This window comes from Candoia aspera, chromosome 5 (assembly GCF_035149785.1).
Source record: "Candoia aspera isolate rCanAsp1 chromosome 5, rCanAsp1.hap2, whole genome shotgun sequence".
NCBI classification, from domain to species: domain Eukaryota; kingdom Metazoa; phylum Chordata; class Lepidosauria; order Squamata; family Boidae; genus Candoia; species Candoia aspera.
Window position 1 is genome coordinate 116803295 of NC_086157.1, and position 1623 is coordinate 116804917.

The following is a 1623-nucleotide window of genomic DNA, read 5'->3' on the forward strand; positions in this document are numbered from 1 at the left end:
AGGCAACAGTTCAAGCACCCTGTTTGCTAGGATGGTTGGCTACCCGGTTGAGTTCCGTCATCCGAAGCCAACATTTTTCAGTTCATTCGTAAAGTTGTACTTTGGATCCACCCAGCTCATTGCTGCTGCTGTGGGACCGGAGCTGTCTCCTTTTGAAGCTCTCCCAGTTTTCTGCCGGAGAGGAGTTTTGTGCAGGGTGAAGGGCTAGCCCAGCCATGGTTTAGCATAGAGGTAGACCTGCATAGTGTCATAGGAGATGGAGAAAAGAAGGCTTCCTGCAGCTTCGAGCACTTCCCCACCTCTCTGTTTCTCTGCTCTGATTGACAGGTCCTACGATCTTCAGTGAAGCTGGTGGCCAAAGTGGTTGGTGCATCTCTGATGATCTGAATGATGGCCAATCTGACACATTCCTGGCCTTCTGCCTTTGTGTTGCAAGGCATCCCAGGGTTGGAGGCATATCACATGTGGTTCTCAGTGCCAGTTTGCACTAGCTATGTGATCATTATTGCTGGGAACTGCATAATTTTACTGGTGATAGTATCAGAACCTGCCCTCCACAGGCCCATGTGCTACTTCCTCTGCATGCTGTCCACTATTGACTTAGCAGCCTCCACATCTGCAGTGCCCAAGATACTGTGCATCTTCTGGTTCCAGGCTGGGGAGATCCAGGTTAATAGCTGCCTGACCCAGATGTTCTTTATCCATGCTTTATGTATGATGGAGTCAGCAGTGCTGTTGGCCATGGCTCTAGATCGTTACGTGGCCATCTGCTTCCCTCTCAGATACAATTCTATCTTCACTGGCTCACTGGCTGCCAAGATGGGGATAGCAACTGTTGTCAGGGGAACCCTCTTGATGTGTCCATGTCCTTTCCTGATAAAGAGGCTGTCCTTCTGTCAGACAAATGTTATTCATCATACTTACTGTGAACATATGGCTGTGGTGAAGTTGGCCTGTGGAGACACCAGCCTCAACCGTGTCTATGGGCTAAGCGTGGCCCTGATCGTCATTGGAGGGGACCTTCTATGCATTGGCCTCTCCTACGTCTTCATTGTCCATGCAGTGCTACGCCTTTCTTCCAGTGAGGCCAGGTTCAAGGCCTTTGGCACCTGTGTTTCACACCTCTGTGTCATCTTAATCTCTTACAGTCCAGCACTCTTCTCCTTTTTCACCCACCGCTTTGGCCACAATGTGGCTCCCCATATCCATATCCTACTAGCCAACCTTTACCTTCTCTTTCCTCCTATGTTGAATCCCATTGTATACGGTGTGAGAACCAAGGAGATTCGGGAACAGGTCACTAGAGTGTTTCTGCCAAGCAGGGTCATTGTCAAATCCAGATCTGTCTGAATCGGTGCTCCCCAAATCTCCTTCTCCCTCTTGCCCTTTTAGCTGCAGCTGGATGGTGGGATAGGTTGGGGATCCATGGAAATGTAGGCAGTGTTTGTAGGCTGCCATGATTCCTCAGCCACACGGTGGAGTTAAGATCCACCAAGGAATGCAGGTAATAGTTAGAGAAATTGCTTCAGGTAACAGTGATGCCAACATGTATTAATCACCAGATTTAGAAAAATGATTTTCTCCAGTCACCATGCTTGCTCATGCCATTGTTACTGTACAAGA

General features: G+C 48.9%; 1 protein-coding gene across 1 annotated transcript; it reads left to right on the forward strand.

Annotated features, from left to right (window-relative positions):
* Positions 1-387: 387 nt before the first annotated feature.
* On the forward strand, positions 388-1350 carry LOC134499357 (olfactory receptor 52P1-like). The gene has a single exon (XM_063306049.1). The coding sequence runs from the start codon at positions 388-390 to the stop codon at positions 1348-1350; it is 963 nt and encodes a 320-aa protein (XP_063162119.1).
* The last annotated feature ends 273 nt before the right edge of the window (positions 1351-1623 follow it).